The sequence below is a fragment of the Diplotaxodon limnothrissa genome, linkage group LG16 (assembly GCF_057381915.1).
Source record: "Diplotaxodon limnothrissa isolate DT_005_m linkage group LG16, D_limnothrissa_male_GT1.1, whole genome shotgun sequence".
NCBI lineage: Eukaryota > Metazoa > Chordata > Actinopteri > Cichliformes > Cichlidae > Diplotaxodon > Diplotaxodon limnothrissa.
Window position 1 is genome coordinate 12,617,249 of NC_140611.1, and position 26,046 is coordinate 12,643,294.

Below are 26,046 nucleotides of genomic sequence, written 5' to 3' on the forward strand. Positions count from 1 at the left end.
ACTTCCAAGGTGTATTTTAGCTCTTTGGGATAGGCAAGATTGACTGCATATGTCAATTCAACCAGCATTGCGCATGCTCTTGGAAAATTGCCCAGAGCAGGCATAACTCTCACACCCTCCAGCACAATGCCAATGTCATCCTCCTCAGATCCAACAGCCTTGATTTTGTAGATTTTCATCCTCTGTTCAGAAAGATCTTGTGACACACCATCCTCATCAGCATCCTGAAACAACAAACACATGAGTTTTCTGACTGTAGTTGCACACATGAAATATTTCCTGGACACATCCTGTAGCTGAATGACAAATAAAACATGATAATGCCTCAAATTATTTGAAACTTGACAAACACATATGAATAACAAAAACAGAATAATGTTTCTACTTCAACACTTACACTGTACTCTTTGATCAGTTGATCAATGGACTCCCCAAGGTACACCATCAAGCACCGAATAACCAGATTTCTGGTTATGTCATTGCTAGGATTGCTTGGTGACTGAAAATGAGCAAGAATTCCAAAAATTACCATCAGATAAGTGACCATTTATTAAGACAAAACTGTGAGAATTGGCAGTATTAAAAAAAACTGTTAAATATCAAATTATCATCACATGGAACATTATGTGCGATAATTAGCTGATGTTAATGCACATGCCTGGGTGCTGACAGTCAACACAAAGGTATTGTCAACATGCTTGTAAGCTTCAATCTTTAAATGTGTCGTTTTAGTAAATTACATTAATTTATTCTTTTAGTTTTTTATCTAATTTAGTTTATGTTCGTCAGAAAGGGTTTTTCCTTCTTGGGACAAAACAAAAACCCAGCAATACCTGTACTTGTGTTTTTTTGTTTGTTTTTTGTTTGTTTGTTTTTACTAAGAATAGACATGTATTTAAAATACAATTAAAACATGAAACCCATAATTGTGTTGTTAATTATATCAGTGACGTCCTGGCGTCCTCTTGCACTGACAAAAACATGCAAACAAATTAGTGGAGCTGTGCACCATGCAAATTAAATTTGACAAAAAAATTCTTTAAATAAAATTCCAAGCTGAAATGTCTGTGGAAAATACCTTGGCTATGATAGCCTGCAACTTCAATCCCATGGCTCCCCCCTTGGAATGGAAAAGGGCCAACAGTTTGGGAGTGTACTCATCCAGCATGGACATGAATTTGGGTTCAAGGTGTACCAGGGTGATCCTGTAGAACTCATCCTGCAGCTGAACGACAAAAAAAAAACATGATGCGGCCTCAAATTATTTGAAGTTTGAAAGATTACATTAAAAAAACCCAAAAGCCTACCCAAAATGAATTTGGAACTCACATGAGATGCCTCAAACAAAGCTGGCCATCTGGCTTTGATGTCTTCAATGCTGGGGGACAGGTTGACAATTTCATGTCGTCTATGTGCAAATGTTTTAGCCATTTTTTCTTTTATCACTTTGTTGTTGTCTCTTTTCTTGACTTCAGTAAGCAACTGAATTCTCTCTTCTTCTTGACTGTCCTCATCTTCACCTGCTGGATATGGCGGAAGGTAATTTACCTCTGCTTTCCGAGGCTTTTTCACTTTATTTGCAGACTTCTGGTCACCTGGACTCTTGTGTTTCATGGCATTGCATGTCAACTCAGGAACACCAAACCCTCTAAGTTTTGTACGATAATTGGCCATCTTGTATTTGATGCTTTGTTGCCAACCATAATAACCTGAGAAAGAGCCAGGTTCCTTGAGACAAGGGTATTTTGTCACAAGTGCCTCAGCAACATAACTAACCTGTGCACTTGAAGGATAGGCCGTAAATGTAAATATAGTTTCAGCCAACTTCTCAAGAATATCAGTCTTTACTTTGGAGGTGGGCAGAAGATTTCCATTCTTTTTATACTCCTCAGTGGCTCTTTCCAGGTACATCTCAGTTTCATATGCAAACTGTGGAATGGGAAACTGTTTCGGCCAGGGCTCACAACGTTCTGTGGTCTTCTGCCTTTTGAGAATAATGGTGTCCTGAGAAGAAGTAGTTGCAGCAGAGTCTGCATTGGATACAACTGACTCAGCATATGAGGAGTCATAGTCAGACAGTTGGCCAGAGGGGCCGCCAAAACTGTCATCAACCGGAGTCAAGCTTAGCATGACTGGGGTGATGCCAACAACCTTCACAGTGTCTTTGTCTTTTATCTGGTCAGCTCTGTGAAGAGTGAAGTAGTCCTGGAATTCTGGGTCAAAATACTGAAGACTGAAGTCATTTGAAATCCCAAAAGTATCCTTCACAACACTCTGCAGCTCCTCCAATGTTGGTGGGATCCCTGATGGAAGAACCAACTTCTCGATTTGGTCATCAATAATTACACGAAGCTTTGCCTCCATCTTGTTCAACCTAGAATAAAATGTAAATGGGCAGAGTTAAATTTCCCTTCAATTAAATAAAATTAGTTATTACTTTTCATTTATACAATAGTTGAGATATAAAACTATAAAACAAAAAGCACACTTCAACACACCAAATGTTGCAAATAACAAATACTTGGGAGATGTACATGTTATCAAGTTTTTGTTGTTGTCGTTTTGTTTTTTGTTGTTTGTTTGTTTGTTGAAAAAGATTTGCATATCTTACACTGCCATCCCATTTGCCAGGTCCTAAAGTGATGGAAAAATATATATCTAAGAATCTAAATAGTTTTTCATGACAAATGTAAGAGCATGGGTATCTATACACATTTGATGTTGAGATTATAGAGAAGAAGAAAAAAATCCTACAAATAATAAGCAATTATTTTCTACTTATTGTTTTTACAAAAACAAATAAGTTAGATTAAGTGGGGTCAACTTGGTAATTTTATGCCGCTTCAATTTCAAAACCATTAGTTTAATTTAATATAACATGTTATCACAACTTACTTTATAATGCACAGTCTACATGCTGATCAGGTGAATTTAAGTTGAGGGATCTTCCATTACCTGAAAGGAAAGCAACATTATCATTAATAGCAGTCTCCAAAATAAAAAATTTACACAAACACACGCAGTCATTCCAATAGATTAACACATTTCAAAACATATAAGGACGTTTACTGTTATTTTCTAATAATGATTCTACAAATTTTCTGGTGAGATATTTACTCTTAACAGTAAATATAAACTCACTGACACTGACTTAACGCCTCTAAACGAACACAAACCTTTAGAGCACTTTTGCAAATATGCGATGTCTTGATAAACCGAGCAGGTATTTGAAGTTTACACAGCACCTCGCATGAAAATATCTTAAAAGTTTGTCCAAATTCATGGGCTGCATCCTCCTGAGGACCCGGCCTTCGCGGTCTACGTGGGCCGGGTCCCCAGAAGGTCGGGTAGGCTGGAAGTAAACGGCTGGGGAAATTGGACGGTCTAGCCTTCTGATTAGCGTCACCGCTGTCTCGGTGGAGTTTAATAAACTCAGCCGTCTGCTCCTTGCTATCTAAAATATAACAGGACGCTGGAGTAAATTCTCGACCGTCTCACACTTTTGTTTAATCAGTTTTCTGTTTGACGTTTATTCAGCTGTGTGAAAATCCCGGAGGATTAATAAAGTTTTGTTTTATCTAATCTAATCTAATAACTTTAATCTCAGCCAAACCGATTTACTCACGAACAAATAAAACACCGAAAAAACCAAACAATAACATTTTTAGGTTGTCTAAGTGACTTATACATTACGTTTAAACTGAGTAGCGAAACCCCGCGGTGATCTGAAAATGATGTGCCGGGAATTGTGCCGTTCTCAGCGGCTTCAGTGACCCTCGAGCTCCCGGCTTGCTATCGAGCTGGTGGGTAGCAGATGCTCCGAAAACGTCGAAGCACTTTTGCAAACATGCGATATCTTGATGAACCGAGCAGATATTTGATGTTTACACAGCTACTTTCTCGCCTGAAAATATGTCAAAAGTTTATTTTGTGACCCAGAAAGATTACTAAGAGTAATTTTAAAACTTAGTAGCGGCCGCCATTATTGGAAACTGGAGTTCGAAAAACTGACTGTGGCTGACAAAATCACTCACAACTGAGCGCAAAACATTTTCATGAACTTTTAAACGTGGATGAAAGACGTTAAAACTCATCGGAATATGTCGTTGATGTTTTTTAATACGGTAAAACATGTGGTTAGTTAAAGCTGTTCAGTAACACAGTCGTGAAGGCTTGGAAAGTGACCTTGTGCTAGCAGTCCACTAACTGCCATTTGTGTAAAAATACGATACTATCATTACAGTGATGATTATTAATAAAATTTCGACGTATCATACTGTTTAAAACCTTTACTCAAAACCGATATACGTTATTGTTTAAACCGTGTCTTATATTTGAACAAATTAAGAAGTCTTACCTCTGACAAAATGGAGACGTCCACTCATGAAGCGCGTGTGTCCTGCACGTGGCACAAAGGATTATGGGCGGAAGTGTTCAATGATTAAAATGAAAATGCTTTCATCAGTTAAATCTATTAGATTTCTTAAATTTTTTTAGTACTCAAACATTTTTTTTAAAATCTACTCAACAAACCATTGCTGAATTTACCCCAAACAAAACTGTGTAAATTTAAATAACTGAACATCTCAAAATTGTTGAATTTTGCTTAGATTTGATTAAAACTACTCATACACGTTTTTACTGAGTAATAATTACTATTACTCTCCTATTAGATTCTAATTAACCCCAATCACAGTTTTTACAGTGTAGATGCGTTAAACTACACATGTGGATACAAAAATATGCATTAGAACTTAAACCCTGGGCCTCATGGCCCTGTACCGTGACAGATGCTGCAGTAGCTGGAGTTTGTAAGGGTGCCATTTGTGAGTAGCTAATATCCGGCGAAGGGATGTTCGACTAATGCCACTCTCCAGTGACATGCGGCGAGTGCTATGCTGTGGGCTCTTGCTGAATGAAGCTAGGACAGCCACTGATGTTTCTTCATTAGTGACAGTTTTCTTGCGTCCACATTTTGGCAAATCCAACACTGAACCAGTTTCATGAAACTTAGCAAGCAGTTTGCTAACTGTAGCATGGGAGATGGGTGGTCTCGTAGGGTGTCTTGCATTGAAATATGCTGCAATGACCCGGTTACTGCGTTCACCAGATATCAACACAATTTCGATCTGCTCCTCACGTGTTAACCTCTTCAACATGTCAATGGCTGTGAACAAAGAGAAACTTGTAAATTACAACTCATAAAAGAATAACGTTACGTTGAAACCAAGCACACCATTGTTTTTCTTGTGACAGTACCAATAAGTTTGATGTGTCACATGGCCCTCTTCCTATTGAAAAAACAAAAGTTGTATCCAAGATGGCCGACTTCTAAATGGCCACCATGGTCACCACCCATCTTGAGGAGTTTGCCCCCTCACATATACTAATGTGCCACAAACAGGACTTTAATATCACCAACCATTCCCATGTTATTACGGTGTATCCATATAAATGGCCCACCCTGTAGTATTGCAGCATGGCATTTGGGTCTTCTAACTAAAATAGGAAAATAGAAACATAAATAGTGTCATCATTGCCAGAGCTGGCCCACATCTGGTTCACATACACCCTACCATGACACCAGTCAGTCAGAAGTGCGAGCTTGATGCCGGATCAGGGCCAGACCTGTTTTCTATGAGCGTGGGCCACATAAACCAAACCACAGTTGGGCCAGATGTGGCATGCCATCACATAAACAGTGCCATCTACGCCAGGCCTGGCCCATATCTTACTATGCCAGAAGTCAGCTAGCAGGCCCGGCTTGACACCAGATCCGGGCCAGACCTGTCTGCTATGTGGGTATGTAAATGGTAAATGGCCTGTATTTATATAGCGCTTTTACTAGTCCCTAAGGACCCCAAAGCGCTTTACATATCCAGTCATCCACCCATTCACACACTGGTGATGGCAAGCTACATTGTAGCCACAGCCACCCTGGGGCGCACTGACAGAGGCGAGGCTGCCGGACACTGGCGCCACCGGGCCCTCTGACCACCACCAGTAGGCAACGGGTGAAGTGTCTTGCCCAAGGACACAACGACCGAGACTGTCTGAGCCGGGCTATGTATGTCAAAATGTATGTCATAATTAATAAGAGCTAAAAACAGTAATAATTAATAGTGGTAAAAGTACATTGAAAGGACAAAGTATCATAATTTAAAATGTACATAAATAGGTCTTATTTATTGAATTAAATAATGCTATATGGGCCGAAAAGTCAAATAATTATAAAAACCAAAAGCATAAAATAGCATAAAGTCATTTCTATAAAGCATGGTCTATGAAAAGCCTGGTTGAAACGGCTGGTTCTAAATTGAATGATTTGAGTATTTATTGCTGCTATCAGCTCCTCCTGCAGCCTGCACCAGCGGCTTGGAGCATTAAAGCCAAAAGGTATCGCCAAATTAATGTTCTGGTCCTACACTTTGGAATAGTTAGAAAATTTGAGCTGGAATACCAGACAGGTGTGCGAGTGAAAAAATGTAAATGGCCTGTATTTATATAGCACTTTACTTAGTCCCCAAGGACCCCAAAGCGCTTTACGCTACATTCAGTCATCCACGCATTCACACAGTGGTGTGATGGCAAGCTACATTGTAGCCACAGCTGCCCTGGGGCGCACTGACAGAGGCAAGGCTGCCGGTCACTGGCGCCACCAGGCCCTCTGACCACCACCAGTAGGCAACGGGTGAAGTGTCTTGCCCAAGGACACAACGACCGAGACTGTCGGAGCCGGGGCTCGAACCGGCAACCTTCCGATTACAAGACTAACTGCCAACTCTTGAGCCACGCTCAAGAGTTGTGTAATAATGTAGTGCTTTAAAAACAAGTAAACTTTAACATGATACAGAAGGCAGGGCGGTTTAAAATCAGGTGCATTGTATCATCTCCTTGATCAAGCTCTCTGGACACAGTTCTGAATGGGACTTGTCACATCCTGGAGCCTCTGGTGGTTGCTTAGCAAGGAGTCCCACCCTGGTGATACACTGTGTTAATTACTGAGCTTTATGAGGTGTGTCTTGTTACCTTTGGACAGAGCCAGGATAGCTGCTTTCTCTCTGTTCTCAGTCTTTATGCTAGGCTAAGCTAAGCGAGCGGCTGTTCATATTTATGTACCGGTATGAGAATGACACTGTTATTCAGTGTTTAATTATTACTTTTATTTACATCCCTGCTCTCATTTTTGACCTATCAAATTCTGTTAGATCAGTTATTTCTCTACCTGTAAGCACTTCAATTAATTTTCCATTAATGTGTTTAATTTTCCTCTAAACATTTATTTTATTTTAAGGAGATCTTAACCTTTTAACCTTTGATATTCTGACTCTTGTTGACATTTTTTCCCCATTTACCTCTAATCTAACCTCCTCGGTCTGGAACTTGTGTGTGTATGTGCACCTCTGTGTGTATGCGTTTGTCTGCACTCGCACTAGTCTGGCAGTGCCTTGGCACACTGGCAGGAGCGGGCGCTACGCAGAGTGTCCAGGAGTCGCGTGTGCTGGCGAGTTCTGTCCGTGTGCTGGACGGGCGCACGACGCTCCCCCCCACCCCTGGGTGCCAGCGGATCTGAGGAAGGCCTAGTGAGAATTCGGGTCAGCACAGCACAGCCAGGGGCCAGACCACCAGGACAGCTTAACCACTTACCAGTATAAAACAGTGCTGCATTCATGCCATATTGCTTTAAAGGCTCAAGATGGATTGAATATCCTCTATTATTTTTCTTGAGTCACTTTAAATTTTTGCTGACACAAAATAATGATTTGGGTGGGATATTTTATGGATAAAATAAGATGAAAAAAATTCTTCCCATCAACAATGCAGCAAAGGAGGTTGCAAGAACTCACTACTATATGACATGAATGTGCTTTATATAATCTGAGGTTGGGCAGAGACTGTAAAGCCACGCCTAGTTTAGCCTGTTAATTAAAGTTAGTGATAGCCCTAACTAGGGCTATATATAAGTTATCTTCAGTGAGGAGTGTGGCTTTCATTGCTTTACAGTGTGTGTTATTTGTCATGCCTTGAGTGTCTTGATGGCTGTGCTGGAAGAAGGAAAAATAAGTTAAACTTAAAGGTGACCTGTTATGGATTTCCTTATTTCCTGAGTCAAGTAGACATTTATTCATACAGCACCTTTGAACACTTTTCACAAAATGTTTCACAACCCATGACATAAAAACATGACAGCAAAAAAATCAGCTCAGATTTAACTGCTTTTTAAGAGAAGATCAAATCCAAAGAGCTCAACATCAGAAGATCCAGAGACTCGAATCCACTTCTCCCAAAGCCCTGTCATCTTTAGTTCTCAGCCTTGTGTGATGCACAGCCAGAAGGTCCTGATCACAGGACTTTGGCTATGTGTCAAGCCAAATGCATGCCGAGTTTAAAAGGATCAATAATACTGGTAAAACTTCTAGCGAAGAGGTCAGAGTGATTCATCAAATATTCATGTTAAAATCACCAACTATAACCAATCTGGACAACTTCATAGTAGAGGAAAAAATAAAATTCCAGAATTATTTACTGATGGGAGTATGTCTAAGTCATACTGCCTGGTTTCAGTAGGTAATAAGAAATCTAAATTCTTGAATAGTAGTCAATTATTTAACATGAAGTTTTTTGTAGTCAAAGACTTAAATAGAGCCACGCTCCACGAGGTGGTAGTCTGAAACGGCCTGATTTGGAGAGCCTAGGAACTGAAGGTTTGACACATTATGCTTGTAAAGTCCACTCACCAAGGGGAAACACGGCAAAGCATCTGGAATGTCTGGAAGAACATTCCTGAGGCAAGAAGGCCTCATAAATCCAGGCTTTGTGTATTCATGCAAGGATGAGGAAGGAAAATCAACTTTAAAGAAAGTGTATGAGCACAGCTAATCAGAAAACAGCAACATTGTTTACCAGCCACTCCCACAATGAGCTGAGTGTCACCTGGACCCCTGCTCATGTCCCTGTCCTGCTTGTGGTCTGCACGAACCCAAGAGAAGACAGCTAAGGATACCAGACAAGTACACAGGAGGACAAGGCATCTGGATCCATCATAGATAATCCAAGAGATAGAAGCATAAGCATGAGCAACTGAAGCATCATTAAAAAAAGGACAAACAACATAATGGTAAAAACAGCTCTTAAAAGAGTATAATTTCCATATTAGGTTTGTTGTTATTATATTAACCATGATTTATAATGACATCATCATATGAGCCAAAAGCTCATGTTTTCAGGATGCTTTGATGCTCTATTTCACACTCTCTTTATTGACTCTGTATTATGTCAGTTCCTGCGGCGGTGGCTCCAAAGTGAGTCAATCCCCATAGACTGCCATGTTAAAATTCTGAACTGGCAGAGTTGCTTTAAATCACAGATGTGCTCACACAGGTAGCTGCAGCTAATATTTGTCTTTTCAATGTCACCTCCACCACTATGAGATGCTGACATGGACTCGTGCTTTTGTTGAACTTGTTTGAACGTTGCACCCCTACCACTTGTAAATGCAACGTGCTAACCAACTGTACATTTGCTGATAAATCCACCCTCTGGACTAAATTTGGTTACTTTTGGCGCTAAAAATATGATGGTAGTACACTTAACATTGAAGTTTCAAACGCAGAATCCAAAGCCAACAGCTCATGACTCAGTAGCTACTTCTGTTTTTTATATGCTGTCTATGGGATTTCCTAAATAAGGCTGTGCACATATGCCCCACCCATCTGTTGTTTAATAGTGTGTTCCAGATTAAGTCAGAAGTCAGAATTTCTGAGTTCCCAGTTGGAATTTCTTTCTGGAATGCTCCCTCAACTTTGATTACCAACTTGGAAAGTCAGAGCAACCCCAGCCAAACCCAAGTAATAATCTAAGATGTTGCCAGTGAAGGTAAACAGTACTAAAGCTGTGAAACTTTTGATCTCTTCTGCCACTGTTGTGCATTTGTGACTTGCTAAATAAGCTATGCACAGACACACTGACTCTACCCATGAATGCACTGCGGCTGAGTTTTAAGTGCAAAACAACAAGTTCGGAATATTGGGTTGGAAATAAGCATAACAGGTTCCATTTAATAATCCAAAATGTTAAAGTAAACATGTTCTTTGTGTCACAGCCAGACAAGATGTTCTTATCTATAAATAAGTGCTCATTGTCCCCTACATGTCCATCACTACACTCTGGTGTTTCCAAGGTTGCCTGGCTGGCTGTGCTGCCCTGTGCTTAAGAAGCCTGGCCTCCTCATTGATCCATCCGTAAGGCCACATCTCAGCATCACATTTTGTAAAACAAGCTATGCTCTTCTCCTTGGATGGCTTATTTAATGCACCCTAGAGGACACCAGAGCCTCTGTATGAAGTAAACTCATACACAGAACGATCACCAAGACAGGTGGAAAAAAATACCAATTACAAACAAAATTATCCCAAAAAGTGACAAAAACACAATTACATTAAAGATCCAGAATGAGCACAAAGACAGACAAAATGTGACAGTCGTTTGTTTTTGGTTTGGACTCATAGTCCTGATTTGAAGACTGAAAATATCAGAGTTAAAAGTTAAGTGTGTCATAGGTAGATTTCTGGATTGTGTGCTAGATTAAACAATCAGTTATGAAACAATCTGTAAGTCATTACATGACCTGCTGTGAGAAGGACAGGGTACAGGGATTGGAGGCTTGTTGAAGCTGCTGAGATGCTGCCACTGAGCAAAGCTCTGGATCTATGGGTAACAGAGGATGCTCGCCTTTGTCCACCATTCACTGTCGGCTTTCATTACAGCTTACCTCAAGACAGTTAGGTACACAAAGTTGCGTTTGTGTGTGTTAGCGTGTGTATTGGGATGGTGTGGTGAATGTGAGAGAGGGAGAAAGAGTATGTCAACAAAACACGCACACACAAACATTCGGTACACACACGTGATGTAAAGGGAGAGCAGCACAGAGTGCTGTGACAGGGGGACAGTATTTGTGTTGGCATGCCATTCACACTTAGGTCGCATGCATTTGTAGGCATATGTGTAAATGCTGTCACACACACCCACACAGTAAGCCTTGGCTAGTAGCCCTCTCCAGCCAGGCCCGTGGAGTGTTGTTAGCTGGGCATTCCCTCTGACAGCTGCAGCAAGGCACTCCTCCCACACACACACACACACACACACACACACACACAGTCAGAGGGCATTCCTTTGACGCCATTGGTTTTTGGCCTGTGGCTCTTTAAGAGCTCAGCTGCATGCCTTACACATCACAGCTCTGTTAGGATATCATGTTCCTGTTTGCAGACTCTGGCTCTCCTCTCCGTCTGGCTCCAGCTCCTCTACCACACAGAAATTCAATAAAGCACATTAACATCAACCATCATGTCATTCATACTATTTTCATTTAGGTGGAGAAAGGAAAACACAAGAGGGAAAGCCTGTTGATAGCCTCATACTGTATCTGTGTTGTGGTGATGTGTTTCCAGGGACATGAAAAGAAACCGAGTTAACTTTATGGGTCCCAGAAAAATTAGGCTTATTGTTTGACCATAAGCTTTTTCCCTGTTCAGAATCGCTCACTGTGATGAAATGCAATAAAATCAATTTATAAAAATCTACACAATAACTAAAAAGTCCACCTTAATAACATTGTAGTTTACTGGAAACATCTGTATCACATCTGTAGACTAATTACTGTCTAAACCAGTATATGGAGCACACTATTCCAGTGACTTTCTTGTTCTAAATGTAAAAAAGAAAAATCCAGATTATGCTATATAAGTCATTTTAAATTATTTTAAACAAAAAAATTATACCAGAAGTAGACGAGCTAAATGCAATAAACATGAATGTTGGTCAAATATCCTAACACTCAGACGTTAGCTTAATGCTTTTAATTTTGCTCTAATAGGCACAAACTGTAATATAACACAATTGTTTTCAAGTGCAATGGAACTGCACGGTTAGGATGAGCATATTTCCAGTCAGGTTCCTAAGCTTGAATCTCCAATGTTACACTCATCTCTGACAATTGTGATACTTATCAATGAAGTATACATCAATGAAGCATAAGGAAATCTCAGTTCAAACTGATTATCATACTGGAAAACGGATCATTGCAGATAAACGAGGAGGAACAATTTAAAAATTGGTTTCAAAATTGCCTCCAAACTGCTCTGCTGTTTGGTGTTTGATGTGATCACACATTATCAACAGACCTGCATGCTGTGCAGATTTTCAGGGGAAATAAAAATCAGTAAGGTATTTTACATGCTCCCAATCATTGTTTCTATTATAGTGGAAATGAAAATACTTTTTAGGTGATAGCTGACGATGTAGGGTCTTTACCTCACAATACTAGGTGTCTTGAGGCAACCGTAGTTGTGATTTGGCACTATATAAATAAAACTTAATTTAATTGAATTGAATTAAATTTAGTGTCATTTCAATGTAAGAATATAAGAAACAGCTTTTCTTGAGTGGAAAGCATTTAGGTTGGCTGGCCAAAGTATTTAGGTGGGTGTTAAAGGCGGTATCTCCCAGGATGTCAATTCCTAAATGCCTGTTATAAAAACAGCTCACCAAATGGTCTATGATGTTTATTTAGTCATGTCATAATGACCCACACGTGTCATGTAGGAAACCAGAGCTGATGGGTGGCACATCTGTTTTTTCCTCCTTCTTAAATTCCCTGAGCGTCACATTTACATTTAAAACTGAATTCAAAAGTAAATCCATCCGCTTTTCTCAGCTTTGAAGCATTTTGGAAGTTTCAGTGTTAGAAAGCAAGTTTGTCCTTTTATGTTTTTCATGACTTTTACAGTTGCTTCCATTTTACACTAGAAGGTTTAACTAATTCATTTTAGGACTGCTTTGGTGTGGCCATGAAACAACATTTACCTCACAGCCAGTCACCGCTGTCTTCATGATGTAGTATACAAGTAACAATAGGCTACGTTCGGCCTTGTGCATTTCCAGAGACTCACTCTCGTGTTCTCTTCTGTGCCCTTTCCTGCTTTTTGGATCTTCCTCTCCTCCACCACCACCACACCGTCTCTTCTCTGCAGTCTCTTATCTTTGATGAGGTGGATCTGTCGGATGCCAGTGTTGCAGAGTCCAGCACTAAGAATGTCAACAACAGCTTCACAGTAAGTGTTGATCGACAACACATGTGCACACACACACTCAATACACACACCTACATTTTTGGTAATGACCAGTAGGAGGCGACTCCTCTGGTTGCAAAAAGAATTCCAGCAGTAGCTAGATCTTTGAAAAAACTGTCCTCATGTCCCGTGGTTTATGATGAAAGCTACTGAGTTCACATCTTATTGAATAAGATATTCATTTTGTAAATGATGGTGCCTGTTATAGTGAAACAGGGTGATTTATCATGGGACTCACATATCACCAACCTATGAGCATGCGGCACCCCTTGTTCAAATCCATCAGTCATTCATCACATCAGGTTTCAGAACACCTAGATGAAGGCAAAGGGTTCACAACAGGACTGTGCTAAGTAAACAATATTGGCACATAGTAGTCAGTAGGGTTTGGCACTTAGTTGAGAATCTTTATCTCAGATTTAAGAAGTTTGGAAATTTTTTAATGTCAATAAATGTTTTCAAAGTTCAAAAAATGGAGCTGGCAGCAGTGACTGCTGGGAAATCTTTGGTAATAGAGAACAACTTTTAGCCAAAATATGAGAATTGCTCCTCCAAATGACGTCAAACTACGACTGTTTTTACACTGCATACCTGCCAACAAGCATTTCTCTCCTTTATTTTAAGACCATCTCTCAGGGACTTTCCATCTCCCACTGATGCAACACTGAAAAACACTGAAACATAGTGTAATAGTATCGCCAGAATCAGTTTAAACATCACGGAAAACAGTGAAAGAAAGGATGTTGCAATCCAGTCTCCATACTTCTCCAAACCCCTTTACTTTGCAAATCTCATAGTTTTGAAACGTAAATGTTGGCAAGTTAAATTGTGCTCCATGACATCACACCAGCAAGATTTTATGAAGAATTTGTAAATGGTTGTCGAAACAGGAGAAGAGCACAGATGGATGCATATGTACGGATTGTCTGAATTATTAATAAGAAGATGATTGTTTCTTAACCTAGACTAACAGTCTTTGTGTATTTAGCTGGAAAGCTAGCTATCAGGGTTAACAAAACATGGGATATGCCCTTTAAGGGAAGTTATTCACCTGACAAGCTTTACACCTGAAAAGGTCAGTCTTAGTTATAAATAGAAAACATTACCATAGATTGCTAATTAGCATTGCTCCTTGTGTTTTTGTCAAATGCCTCTCAACACGGCACATCCAAACGGGTGATGTGGTTGTGAATGGACGGCTGAAAAGAACGAGAAGCTGTGAGTGTGAGTGTGTGTGAATGAGAGTATTACAAGCAGCAAGGATAAAAACAGAAAATAAAAGAGCTTGTGTCCTTTCTATAAATGTCTCTTCTCTCCTCGGTTGTTGCTATAATAAGAAACACAGAGGCGGAGGGGGTAGGCAGGAGAATGGTGCCCAGAGGAGAATACGGAGCTATTTTTAGCATCGGCTTGAAACGCTTCATTGGCTGGCTGGCAAAGCTTAAACCAATGCCATATTCATTAATAAGATTATATGTGTGCAGTTGTGATAGGATGTGAAACGCTGCCTTATGAGCATCAGCATCCTATTAAGAAGGTGAGTGCAAGGAGGCAGAAAGAGAGGAGGAAGGAAGGAAGGAGAGAGGGGAGATAAAAATATAAAAAGGACTAAATACTGTGGAGATGTGAAGAAAGAGGGGAAAGAAGGTCCTGACAAAAAAATAAATAAAAAATGCTTTACACTTATTATTGATTGAGGATGACTGACTCAAGATGGAAAGGCAGAAGGAAATCCTGGAGTGATGTCACACCACTGCTGACTGCATCCGCACACATTCTCCCAGGGGAAAAGAGGGGGAAAAAAGGGCAGCGAGCGAGAGATTGAGGCAAGAGCGAGCGCTGAGAGGAGGAGGAAGACGGAAGGGAGCGCGAGAACGGAGAAGAAATGAAAATAGGGTGGACCACAGTAGAGGGGCAGTGAAAGAAAAACCTAAAGGTAGTTCACCTGAAGCTGTAACACTCTTGACTTGTGGTTACGTGTGTCAACCCAGACACGGTCACACACACCAACCGGGGGAGACCAGGATTCATCAGACAGGTTGTGCAAGCACGACTTAGAGAGAGAAAGAGAGAGCGGTGCTGCAGAGGACGCACTGCAGGACTTTGACTGTGCAGTCTCTGTGTCCGTCTGTCTGTCTGTGTGGTCTCTTGTTGTTTTCTGTCTGTCAGTTGGTCCCCCGAGGATGAATGATGTTGCTGACGCCTTCTGTGCAGGTTGGTGCTAATTGGTTGAAAGGCTTGAAACATAAATGATTCGCTTCATCGTGCATGTTCGTGTAGGCGCTCTGCACATGACTCCTCGGTGTGCCTAATGTGCATGGTTGTATTTTAGCTGAGCGGACCTCTTAGAAACCTACCAGCAACATAAAGAAAAATGTTATGGTCACAAAAAAACTGAGAAAAAGGAATATTTTTCACTTGCATTCTTATAAATTCTTCAGCTGTTTTTTTTACAAATTGCCTTATTTGAATGAAAAGATTAATGCACGAAGGATATAGGAGTAAAAAAGGATTTTAAAAAATCAAGAATGCATCCATCTGTGTATTTTTATGAGTGGTTATGCTCTAACACAGAGTTGTACAAGTGTATATGTTGGAATACACTTGTGTGTGTATATGTTTAGGTCTTTGTGGTGAATATGTGCTTGTGTGAATGTATAATGAGGCTGTCGTTGTCGCGCAGACAGGGAGCACCTTGAAGTCCACGTGAGGAAAGGCTCAACCCAACCCGAACCCACAAACTCGTTCCATCCTCTGCAGGAACAGCCGCCTCTCACGCTGACTTACTCGTGCTTATTTGCTCGGCTCTCTTTTTAATGTTTCCTTTGAATCCATACGAGGAATCTTTAGGAAATTCACTTTAGCTTAATTTTGGGTGTTTGCAGAATGTGAATTTAATCAGTTTATGCATTGGTCTGTGCGTGTGTTGTAGGGAGTGAGCAGCCTGATTTTCTACTGCGTTGTGTATGAAAGTGTCTAAAGCGTGACTTGTGTTCCAGATTATTGGGTCATTGTTGCTGATTACCTCTCTACCAAATGAAAATAGCTTACTAGAATCAGTTTCCTGGTGCAGAGTGGATGGTAGAAGCTGAACGATCTTGCCCTATAAGGCTGTAACTGCAGTAAAATGCAATTGTGTTGGAAGCTAAAGTTCATACCTAGAGAAATCATTTGCAGAACATTATAGACTTCTTATATTTTGTATTATTTACTCTCATGTATACGCTGTTACAATGATGGATGCTTATACTAAACTTGGCCAAAGTTTCAAATAATGAGGTCTGTGTATGTACAAGTCATATTTATGAGCCAGTAGCTCCGAGTTCTTTAAACACTTCATTTAGGAAATGTTTTCTACTCCTGGCCATAGAGAGAGGATATCAGAAGTAGCAGCCTCTTGGGCTGAAAAAGAGACCAACACCAAGATTTTAAAAACTGCAGTTTATGGAGTGGTTGAGGCTGGCTACAAAAAGCAAGTCAGTCCCCACAGACTTCCATGTTAAAATGTTAACATTAGAGTATTAACAAGCTTGTTACAGCCTGGTACAGGAAACGCCCCATTTCCTATCCCAAAATATAATTATCTGCTATGAGGTATAGGCTGGATGCTCATATTAAAGATGCAGACACAATTGAAAATGCACATATTGAAAATGCAGACACAATTTTAAACAATGAGGTTGGTGTATGTGTTTTGCAATATTTTGTTTAACAGGAATAACCAGTCAAAGTAAGTAGAGATGAGAGTACCATGTTTTAGGCAGAAAATGAACAAAGCCCATTATAAGATAAATGAGGATTATTTTAAACAGTGAATCATCCAGGTTCCCTTTATAGAGCCACTTCTTTTTGTCACATGATGACCAGTTAGTCAGTCAGAGGGATGCCAGGAACCATTTTTGGAAACAGCCATTCCCGTTCCCCCTGGCAACAAATCTTATCACTATCTGAAAGACACAGATACACACACAAATACACATACACACACATGGATATAGTACCAGCAGATAGAAGATGATCTAAGACCAAAGAGATCAATTTTCCCATGTGCATGTGAGTGCACACTCCAGAGCACAAATGGACACCCATACTCATGCTATTTTTTTCAGCTCCTGGGGGGTAATGAAGATGTATAGTGCTTAAAAGCATACAATATACTGTTGATTGAGCTTCCAAGACAAAATTTATAGAGTCAGAGTTGCAGTGGGGAGAGAGAAGAGAGAAGAGATTTTCTCTTGTTGAACATGCAGAATAATTTATAAATGGACGATTGATTCAGTTAAACATGCACTGCAAACAAACAAGCAAGCATGGGAATACACACCAAATGCTTTCAGTAATTTGGGTGTTTTCTCCACTTAAGAGGAGAGGAAGAATCCTAATGTCATTAACTTTATTACTGGGTGAGGGCAAGGAGAGGACAATATTCAACATACACAAAAACACATTAATGCAGATAAGCATGTTTGACAGAGCTGGTACGATTTTTCATCATGGCTTCATTTTTCAGAACATGTTGTTCAGTTCTCAGCAACCCCCCCTCCAAAAAAAACAGATATTGACTCAAGGTCCTGAGACAGATTGATTACATGAGTGATTAAGCTGACTGATGAGGAAATGAGAGTCAGGGAGCTTTTACTCCACACTTTTATTAATTAGGACTGCAGCTTTCAGTTATTTTTTTTTTTTTTTGCTTTACCAATTGTTGAATCTATAAAATGTTTATAAGTTGTATCTTTTAAAGTGTTTTAGATGGAACATGCTAACCTTAATAAAATTCCATCCATCCATTCTATTCCACTTATCCAGTTCAGGTGTTCCTCCCTTAATAAAAACAATAAAGAAAATAACCTGATTTTAACATCTTTGAATGAACTTTGTTTCCATAGCTTTTACATAATTTGTGAATTGCTAGAATTTATTCTGTTAAAATAAACATCTGCTAGTGTTCCAGTCAACTTGGCAACACATAACTTTGTTAACTTGACAATAACCACATTCAGTGTGAAAAATATTATGCTTCAGTTGAGCATTTAGCAGAACTGTTGGGCAGTGTTCTCGCCAGAAGGATTCCCACAGAAGAACATCTGTTAGAGCTAAAAGCTATATACAGAAATAAGGCTTATTAGGAAACAGAAGGTAAAGGCTATGAACTATCAGAGTTGGGTTAAAATGCACATTTCTGAATAATTTTTTAAAATAAACAAAAAAAAAACCCCACACAAAATAACATGCAGCAGCAAGTCATATTTTACTATTTACAAAAAAGGCGCTATTAAATGCAGTTCATGTCTAAGTTAGTCTGTTTTCAAATTTGTTTGTTGATGAAAGACCTAGAACTTGGGTTATTGTGAGTACTACTACCATTAAATTTAGAATTTCAGGATCATGTTTTCATTCCAGACTGATTGATAGCAGGGGTATTAGAGTGCAGACTTAAAGAGCCTGGCATGGAAACATTCAGAGCTAATACAAATTCATCATAAGTCTTCCATAGGCACCACTTAAAATTGATTGTAAGCCATCTCAAGCAATACAAAGTAATTTTTTTTTTTTTTTTTTTTACTTTTATTGCCAAAAGTAACAAGGCAATTCACAGCAACAACATAACCTGAGACCAAATTTGCAGTATATAATAGTGAGGATTATTCAAAAACTTAATTTCAAAGGAAAAACATACATACACATATACATATACATACATACCAATACTTACATTCCTTAGCACAGATGTAACAGTGTTAAGGCCTGAGTGTCCTGTCAAGATATTTTATAATTGGAGCCCATTTTTCTCGAAGGTTGGCACTTTTAGTTGTAGTTGAGCTGTTATCCGTTCCATTGTATAGACATGTGACATCATCCAAGTTCCATTTCCCATTGTTGTTTTATATGATAGGTATTATCAGACATGTCAATCAGCAGTTTCTGGTAAATCAAAGACACTTAGCTTTTCATTGTACCCGTCTTTTCAAGCAGTTTTATGAAATCGTTTTCTAACCCGATTGGTTCTCTTCTAATATTGTCCCAATTCTTAGGCTTTGTAATTTAGTCCCTTAACTGGAAATATCTATAGTGGACCCCTGGGGATAAAGCATATTTGGCCCTTAGATGGGCAAAACTTTTAAGAGTATTCTTTTCAAACAGCTGATTGACTGTAATCAATCCTTTCTCCGCCTACCTCTCAAAACTCTAATCTGACAATGATGGAAGAAACTCGACATTTCCATTTATGGGAACAGCTCGAGACATGGTCAAATTCCCTTTTAGCATTTTTAACACTTGGTTCCAAATATTTACAGTGTGCTTGACCCATGGGTTAGTTATTTAAATTTTTTTCTGTGATTTTGGATTGAGAAATGGGAGACTCCGAAGGGAGATACCTGGTAAGGAATACTCTTCCATAGATACCCACTGCATTTCTGAATCATGAATAATCCAGGCAGCCATTGATTTTAATTGAGCTGCCCAGTAGTACATTCTGTAGTTAATACAAAGTAATTTTGTTTATCTTTTATTTAATTTATGTTATGATACAAGGTTCATGGAAACTCTGTGTTTTACACTTTGTTTCACTTGAGATTCATGCAATTTTAACATTTTTTTTCTGTGTCAGCATACTTGTGTTCAGGAGCGATTCTAGAATCAGAGCTTTGGGGGTGCTGAGCACCCAGAGAGCTGCCCAGCCAGGCAAGATAAACTTTACTCGTCACGATGAGACTTCTTCCCTGGCTCTGTCAGTCCCTGCATCCTTAAATATCTCCAGTTGTCCTGAATTCCCTCTGACTGTCTACTTGGTGCATTTAAACCCCTGTTCCTCCCTGTCCTCATTGTCTGTTGTCTTCATCAGTCATCATAATTTTACCATCTCTGTGCAAGTCGGCAAATTTCTTTATTAAATCATAAGATTCTTAAATTCATCAAGTCTCTCTGTGCCTGGGTCCTCGTCACAAAACATGACATCACTTTTTTGAAAAGTCTGTAACAAAACCATCAAATCTGATCAAGGTTATGTAAATGCTGTTAAAGACTACTACTGCCAAAGAACAATGGATTGGAATTAAAAAAAAAAATCCTAACCTTAATTACTGCGGGAGAATAATGAACGATGCTCATAGTGAGTAAAAAGTAGACTGAGTGCATTTTTTGGACAGAGATTCACTTTTAATGTGTATGTATAATATAATACAGATACATAAAAAATACACTCCAAAAATAGAAGAGTCCTTGAAATGTACAAAATACTATTAAAAAATTAGAAAAATGGAGACACCTTGGCCTTTGGTACGAAGTATACAATGTATGAAAAGATGTTTACTGCAGATACTACTATGGCTCTGCAGTTTTTTTCTTTTCTTTTAACCTATATCGCCTCACCTTGAGGTTGGCAAATCTGTCTATCACATTTTGGTGTTCAAGTCTCTCAAGCATCTCTTTCTCAACTGACATCACAGCCAGGTGCTGGAGTCTGCTTTGACCCATGGTTCTTCTCAGCCAGGTATGGAGCTGACTTAAGACACTAAATGACCTCTCACAGCTACAGCTGCTAACTGGGTTTGTTAGGGCAACCTGAATTACAGTTTTCACTGTGGGGAAGATCTGATTATCCAGAAGATTGTACAATGTTAACATATCTGGGATGGCACCAGCCTCACTCTTGAGCTTCAAAAAGTTTTTGGCAACCGTGACTTCCTCTGACTGAAGTTCGCTATGGTAATGCAGTGCCAGGGCTGACAACCCAGTTTGTTTTGCAAATTCTGTATAGCAGCTTTAATATGGGACAACATAACTTCCAGATTGTATGAGTAAAATTAGTTGGGGTTTTTTTTCTTTGCCGGTTTAACAGTTTCTGTTTTGCCTGTTAGTATTCCCTGTCTGTTTTCTTACCTGGTTCTTGCTGAACTTGTACTTTCTCCTCATGTTCCCCTCTTTCCTCTCTCCCTCTTTGGACTGACAATCATACACAAATAGTTTGTATTCAATTAGATTAAAAAAAACTATTAAGATCACTAATAAAAAAGTCCTCTCTCAGTGTAATTTCAACCAAAAGGCAAATAACCAAACCACATGTACATCTAATAAAAGATATGAATATTGAAACACTGATCTAACATTATCCTTTATTGACGGATCATTTAATTTTACACTTTTACCTGAATGTGGCTCCGTTTTTTGAAAAAAACTTCCTCATATCCATTATGAACCTGGCTGTCTATACTTTTGTTGTTAAAATGTTCCATCTCAATTAAGTAATGTATGCTTTTTGTATTTTTAGTAGTGTGTCCCACAAACAGCAAATATTGTCAAAAAAAGTAAGAAATCTTTGGGGGTGCTTTGATTCATTCCCAAAAATGGGCTAAAATCGCCCCTGCTTGTGTCCCATTAGAAAACTAAAACAACTGAAAGTGAAACTTATGAACCTCTTAAGACAAAGAGCAAGCTTTAACACAGTGAGTCACTGAAGACTGGTGTTATTGAACCTGTAATGCAACAGAAATGAAGTATAACAAATGCTACTTCCATTTTAGTAACAGTATTGCTAGGTGGCCTTTTCTGTGGGTATTCCAAAGTTGACAGCCTTTTGGAAATGGTGGTGGGGTGTTCACATTCAATCTGATTGCAATAGTTGGACCTCCTATGTGGAAGGGATTCTGTGAAGACAAGAATTTGCACTGGTAAATGCATACACTGATCAGGCATTGCATTATAACCACCTGTCTGTTGTGGTGTGTATAATATTGTGTTGGTCCATTCCTGACTTGTTGAGGCATGGACTCCACTGAAAGTGTGCTATAGTATCTGCACTGAGATTATAGCAACATATTCTTTAAGTCTTGTAAGTTGCGAGGTGGGGCCTCCATAGTTTGGACTTGTTTGTCCACCACATCCCACAGATGCTTGATTGGAGTGAGATCTGAGGAATTTGGAGGCCAAGTCAACACCTCCTCCTTCTGCTTTTCAAACTGTTCCTGAAACATTTTTGCTTTTCTTCATGATGCATTAGCCTACTGAAAAAGGCCACAGACGTCAGGCAATACTGCATCCATGAATGGGTGTACATGGTCTGCAACAATGCTTAGGTAGGTGGTGTGTGCCAAAGTGACATCCACAGGGATTACAGGACCCAAGGTTTCCCAGCAGAATATTTCCTAAAGCATCACATTGCCTCTGTCTGCTTGCATTCTTCCCATAGTGCATCCGGGTATGGTATGTAAAAAAAAATTGCCCATTGTTGGGGCTTTCGGCAGTGGACAGCACGGGGTCAGCATGGACACCCTGACTGGTCTCCATCTCTAGTCACATGCATTCCAACAAACTATGATGGACTGTGTACACCTTTCTATCAGAACCAGCATTAACCTTTTAGGCAGCTTTGAGCTAAAGTAGCTCATCTGTTGGATCTGACCACATGGGCCAGCCTTCACTCGCTCATCAATGAGCCTGACCACTGCAGAATTTTGACCCTTGTCAGACTCACTTAAATCCTTATGCGTCCCCATTTTCCTTGCTTCTAACACATAAACTTTGAGGATAAAATGTTCACCTGCTTTAATATGTCCCAGCCAGTAACAGGTGCCACGATAAAGAGATAATCAGTGTTATTTATTTTACCTGTCAATGTTAGTAATTTTGCCCGATCGGTGTATAAACTTTCTTTAGCATGTTCAACTCAAAGTGACTTTCCTAGAGAACTGGAGAGTTAAAAGTGGGTAGGGCTGCTCGATTATGGCAAAAATGATAATCACGATTATTTTCACTGAAATTGAGATCACGATTATTTGACGATATTTATTTAACCCTTTAAGACCTACTATAGAACCAAGTCCACCAGAGCTTATATTATTTTTTTTACATGCTGTAGTGCCATTTGTGGGAGCATTTCAAGTTGCTATACAACTGTTATAGCCCATATTTTACTAATATGTATGCATTAAGTCCATAGTAACTACATTAATTGCAAAAAAGTGCAATAAACTACAAAAAAAATTGAAAATCGCTTTTGTTTTGTTTACATATATTTCTACTTGGAGAAATTTAAGAGGTTTATCCCTCAAAACTTTAAATACAAAAAAGTTGCAAAAAATAGTTTACAACAACAGGAAATTTATTTTGAGTGTCTTCATAGTTTTATTTTGGAGATACAGCAATTTTTATATATTGCAGGAAAAACAAAAAACAATCCTATGATGCAAATTTGCAAAGAAAACAGCATGTGCATCATTTCACTGTGGGAAGTGTTACGAACAGCTGATAGGAACGGCGAAGCGTGTTTCTGGAATATTATGTTTTTGTTCCTGCAAGCGCTTTTTATGCAGTTTTTGCAAAGCTATATGTGGAACGAAACCGTGACCGAGGACAAGCTGATGGCATCAGATGTAAGTACAACTCCTCCGGTTTCATATGCAAAACAAATTATTGCGCTAGCTTACACGGTTCAGGTTCTACAGGGATTTAAAAATAGTTACGCAAAACGGAGCGTGCTGCTCTGACCGGCTTTAAAGGGTTAACAATGACTTTTAAAAAATAATATAAAATAGTGTGCAACACCACTGAAGTTTTTTTTACCTCTCTTTTCAACCAGCGGCAGTCACTCTCCTCTCCAAATAACTTCTGCTTAGCTTTCCGAGCTTCCCTCGGGTCCTCTTAATCAGCGGTCTCCAACCTTTTTTGCGCCACGGACCGGTTTATGCCCGACAATATTTTCACGGACCGGCCTTTAAGGTGTCGCGGATAAATGAGGGAGGGGCTAATAATCGGCTCAGTCATTTTTAATGATCGTTGAAAGCCCAGATCGTAATCGTGATTAAAATTCGATTAATTGAGCAGCCCTAAAAGTGGGTATCATGTAAGCTTTGTCATGCCATCCATTTTTATATAACTCTGCTGCACTGCATGTGCATTCACACATGGTTGACCCTTAATATGTAATGAACATATTGTCACTGGGCAGTCAGCTGCTTTATAGGGTTTAGTAGCCTCCTACTAAAGTGTGTCTAATGAGAATAACTGACTACCTGATGTTTCATGTTTCTTTGTAGCTTAATGTTGAGATGCATCCAAATGTGTGCATGTGTGCATTAGTACTAAATAGCAATAGACTACAAGCTGTGTTAAATTGTAAGAATTTGGTGTTTTTGTGAGGTAATTGATTAAACAGAAATTCATTTTGGTCTCACTGCTGAGAAAACTACAGTCGCATTCTTATGAGTCAGTCTGAGAAGCATTTTAATAGTATTTGTGTTGAGTTGTCTGCCCTATAAGTCCAACGAGATGTTTTTTTTTATTATGTAGTGTGTAGATTCAGTCTTTTATTACTCAGTTCCTATTGAGCCACACTCACCCTGTAAATGCACTCCATGGTTCACTTGTTTTATATATCCAAAGCAATAAAATATAGAACCAAAAAAGTCTTAGTTTATCAGTTTAGGACATTTCATTTTGTAGCTTAAAGAAAATAATGTTGTTATATAGGTAACAAAGTACATAAGTTTACCTCCACCAGAGCTTTGGCTATTTGAAACATGTTGATGCAAACCAGATGGTCAGTGAGCAACAGAAACCTTTCTACAGAAAGAAAGGCAGTGCAGCACCAGATGTATCATTAAAACCCTAAAATACACATACCCTAATAAACATTGCACACTATACACACTTGCAGCCATAGTGACACGGGTTTGTTGTGCACCTGCTGTTTTCCACACCTTGTAATAGCCTCGGTTGCTACAGGTCTAAACAGGCCTGCAATCAGAAAGACAGAGGGGGAGTTAGGGGTAGTGTCTCACTCATTTTTTCTTTGATGGATGCATTTAGTCCAAAGGCTGTGTGGACTGCACTGTAACACATTTGTCATCTTATTGCTAAAAAGGATGCAATTTAAGAAAGGATTGGAGCTCCACAGCAGTGTATTGCTTACAAGTGGTGTGCATTTGAAATGGTGCATCAAAAATCAGGGAGAGAGCGAGAGGCTAATCAGCTGAAGTCTATGAATATTTGGAGACATTAATAAGTTAGAGGAAAAGCTGCAAAGCTATGTATTTTTCCTCGTGCAGTTTTTACACTGAACCTGGAAAGTATTCACAACACTTCACTTGTTCCATATTTTGTCATGGTACAGCCTTATTCCAATTCCAGCATTGTAAATAAATCAACCACCAGGAACCTTCATAGAGCTGGTTGCCTGGCCAATCTGAGGGATCAGCGTAGAATGGCCCTAGTCATGGAGGTGACAAAGCGCACAATAATAATGGATTGGATTTATATAGCGCTTTTCCAGGCACCCAAAGCGCTTTACAATGCCACTAGTCATTCACTCTCACACACTGGTGGAGGAAAGCTACACTTGTAGCCACAGCTACCCTGGGGCAGACTGACAGAAACGAGGCTGCCATATCACGCCATCGGCCCCTCTAGCCAACACCAGTAGGCGGTAGGGAAAAGTGTCTTACAGAGACAGAGAGCCCGGGGATCGAACCAGCAACCTTTCGGTTACAGATGTGCTTCCCAACCCCCTGAGCCACGGTCGTGCGCTTACTCCAGTGTTGCTTTGTGGAAAGACGAGAACCTTTCAGAAACACAACCATTTCTGTTGCACACCACCAATCAAACGTGTATGAGTGGCAATATGGAAACTACTCCTAATGAAAAAGGTTCATGAAGCGTGGTGGTGGCAGAATCATGCTGTAGGGATGTTTTTTGGCAGCAGGAATTGGGACACTAGTCAAGGTTGAGGGAAAGATAAATACAGCTATATGTCTGTGTAGGTTCTTGGAAAGAAAGCAACTGGATTTCATTACATTTTATGAAGACAAGAGGTGAAACGTCTTTACAAAGCTAAAAAAAATCCATAGCCAAGATAAGAAAATGTTTGGCTACGAAACCACGCTGTGATTGTCCTTGAGTGGCCCAGCCTGAGCCCAGA

At 39.6% G+C, this 26,046-nt stretch overlaps 1 protein-coding gene across 5 annotated transcripts in view; it reads left to right on the forward strand.

The window, feature by feature from the left end:
* Positions 1 to 26,046, forward strand: part of dgkh (diacylglycerol kinase, eta) — an 88,938-nt gene that overhangs the window by 18,751 nt on the left and 44,141 nt on the right. For 3 of the 5 annotated variants that reach the window (XM_085375110.1, XM_085375109.1, XM_085375111.1), the window contains one exon: positions 13,032 to 13,112. In XM_085375110.1, the coding sequence (XP_085231236.1) occupies positions 13,032 to 13,112 (81 nt within the window). Of the gene's footprint in view, positions 1 to 7,436; positions 7,596 to 13,031; positions 13,113 to 26,046 lie in introns of all 5 variants that reach the window. The other 2 variants (XM_085375113.1, XM_085375112.1) reach the window with 1 other exon arrangement.